Below are 2,619 nucleotides of genomic sequence, written 5' to 3' on the forward strand. Positions count from 1 at the left end.
TCAAGATTTATGGTGCGTACACACTAGGCGATAACGTGGACGACTCATTGAGCATAACGTGTAGTGTGTACGCACCATTACAGTTTTCTGTATGTGTTTCCAAATGGTTTTGATGGAAACTGTTCTTTGTCCACAGTAATACCACTTCCAACAATGGTGGCAACACCACCACCATCCCCACAGACTGGCATCTCCGTGCCGCGTAAGTAAAGTACAACACATTGTTTTATACAGCACTGTATCGCTCTCCTTTTTTACCCTTGTCAGTCTCTCTTTCTCTCTCTCTCTCTCTCTCTCTCTCTCTCTCTGTCTTTCTCTCTTCCTCTCCCCCTCCCTCTCTCTTTTTCTCCCTCTGTCTGTGTTTGTTTTTTGTTGTTATAGAGGCTCTGTTCAAGATGTATGGTGCGTACACACTAGGCGATAAAGTGGACGACTCAGGGAGCATATCGTGTAGTGTGTACGCACCATTACAGTTTACTGTATGTGTTTCCAAATGGTTTTGATGGAAACTGTTCTTTGTCCACAGTAATACCACTTCCAACAATGGTGGCGACACCACCACCACCATCCCCACAGACTGGCATCTCCGTTCCGCGTAAGTAAAGTACAACACATTGTTTTATACAGCACTGTATCGCTCTCCTTTTTTACCCTTTGTCAGTCTCTCTCTCTCTCTCTCTCTCTCTCTCTCTCTCTTTCTTTCTCTCTTCCTCTTCTCCTCCCTCTCTCTTTTTCTCCCTCTGTCTGTGTTTGTTTTTTGTTGTTATAGAGGCTCTGTTCAAGATTTATGGTGCGTACACTCTAGGCGATATAGTGGACGACTCAGGGAGCATATCGTGTAATGTGTACGCACCATTACAGTTTACTGTATGTGTTTCCAATTGGTTTTGATGGAAACTGTTCTTTGTCCACAGTCATACCACCACCAACGGCGGCACCCCCACCAGCACCAACTCGTGTCTCCTTTCGAAATTTTCGAACACGGCTTGCCACCCTGAGTAAGTACCGTACACTACTGTACATTTTGCTCTCCTTTTTACAGTGCCTCTCTCCTCCTCCTGTACTCCAAAGACCCATCTCCAACCTCTTCTCCTTACACACTAATTGTTTCTGTACTTGTGTAACAGGTAAAAAAAAATTTTCGCCACAGTGCGGGAACGTGGAAGACCCCTGCCACACACCCAGCCCCCCACTGGCCAGTTGCCAGAACCTGGGCCAAGCAGGGCTCACAGGCCGTGTAAGTACTGTACCCTACACAACTGTACATTGTCTTCTTCTGTACTGTCTCTCTCCTTTTTTGTTTTCACAGCATCTCTTTCTCTCTCTTCTGTACTACAAAGATGCATCTCCAACCTCTTTTCCTTACACACTTTGTGTTTTCATTTTTTTTATAAAGGACATCACTCGAAAGGTGGCCATCCACTTAAAGATACCGGTATGACAACCACTGCATGATTAGGACATTGTAATCATGCAGTTGTTTGTCAGTACAGTAAGTGATGAGCCTACTCCGAACAAGCAGTTGTTCAGTGCAGGGTCATCAATCATTTGCAAACATGCTTTGCAGATACTGTACAGTAATAGTCATTAAATTGTGGGAGGTTACTGTACTGTATCTACACCGCACCAAAAGTATCCCTCTGTCTGCCAGCTTCAGTCAGTATAATCACCTTTGGTGTAGCAATGTTTAAACTGTATAGTACTGTACTTTTCTTGCATTGTACCGTACTGTAGCCATTGTATTGTTCTGTTTGTTTATGTACTGTACAGTACTTTGTTAGGAGCTACAGTAGCCAAACCATTTACAGTAGCACCATACCATATAAAGGTAAACACAGCACTTTTAATGTGAATATATTTTTTTCCAAAACAGTCTTCAGTCATGGACCATCAGGGAGGCAGGGACCCCAAGGGAGGCAGGGACCACGCCTGACTCGAGGTAGAGTACAGTATTTACGTTAGTGTCGAGATTGTACAATATTGTGTATTAGTGTTGTAATACTGTACCCTTTTTTTTCTCTCCACAGAACAAATTCTTTTTTTTTTAGGCCTGTACAGGCAGATGGCCCACCACTTAGTGGATCTTTTTTTAAATTTTTTGTTAACTTTATTTTTGTTTATTTATGATTTTTATTAAAATTTGTGTTATTTGGTAAAACGTTTTCTGTCTTTACTTGGTGCTGTGGATAAAGTACAGTATACTGTATTTACATTTATTGATAGTGTAACAACTAAAAGGTAAGAAAATACAGTACAGTAAGTCACCCATTCCGTACTTTTATTAATTGCACTCCACTCTTAAGGGGTGATTTAATAAAGGCAACAGGGATACTGTACAGTATATGACTGTGTGTGGCAACCCCCATTGGTTGGCGCGCCTCTGGTGATTGAAATTCTGTCCAGTAGTATGATACACCCCTGCATCTATGTGTTATTGACTTTTTGTACCTTTTTAATGACAGATGCACGTGTTGGGTCTCAGGCGCACTTAAAGACTGAATTACATACAGTACAAACACCAATTGTATAAATTAATGCAATTTTTATTTTACCTACAGTAACATGCTTTACAGAGGGGGGGGGGACTTCTTTAGCTTTCCACCCCTGTAGTCCTCTACA

General features: G+C 42.0%; 1 protein-coding gene across 1 annotated transcript; it reads left to right on the top strand.

Annotated features, from left to right (window-relative positions):
* Positions 1-538: 538 nt before the first annotated feature.
* Positions 539-2,069, top strand: LOC148477263 (uncharacterized). Its single transcript, XM_088456973.1, has 5 exons — positions 539-595; positions 915-998; positions 1,128-1,237; positions 1,874-1,939; positions 2,028-2,069. Exons 1-4 carry the CDS (start codon positions 544-546, stop codon positions 1,931-1,933), a joined length of 306 nt encoding a protein of 101 aa, XP_088313099.1. The 5' UTR covers positions 539-543; the 3' UTR covers positions 1,934-1,939; positions 2,028-2,069.
* Positions 2,070-2,619: the final 550 nt, after the last annotated feature.

The sequence above is a fragment of the Taudactylus pleione genome, unplaced genomic scaffold (genome assembly GCF_031769625.1).
Source record: "Taudactylus pleione unplaced genomic scaffold, aTauple2 ptg000731l, whole genome shotgun sequence".
NCBI classification, from domain to species: domain Eukaryota; kingdom Metazoa; phylum Chordata; class Amphibia; order Anura; family Myobatrachidae; genus Taudactylus; species Taudactylus pleione.

What these genes read in the sequence shown, in the direction of transcription:
- LOC148477263 (XM_088456973.1), top strand. Translation starts at nt 544, where the DNA reads ATGGTGGCGACACCACCACCACCATCCCCACAGACTGGCATCTCCGTT. An exon ending in AACACGGCTTGCCACCCTGA is followed by an intron (nt 999 to 1,127) that starts GTAAGTACCGTA and finishes CTTGTGTAACAG; the next exon opens with GTAAAAAAAAATTTTCGCCA. An exon ending in AAGCAGGGCTCACAGGCCGT is followed by an intron (nt 1,238 to 1,873) that starts GTAAGTACTGTA and finishes TTTCCAAAACAG; the next exon opens with TCTTCAGTCATGGACCATCA.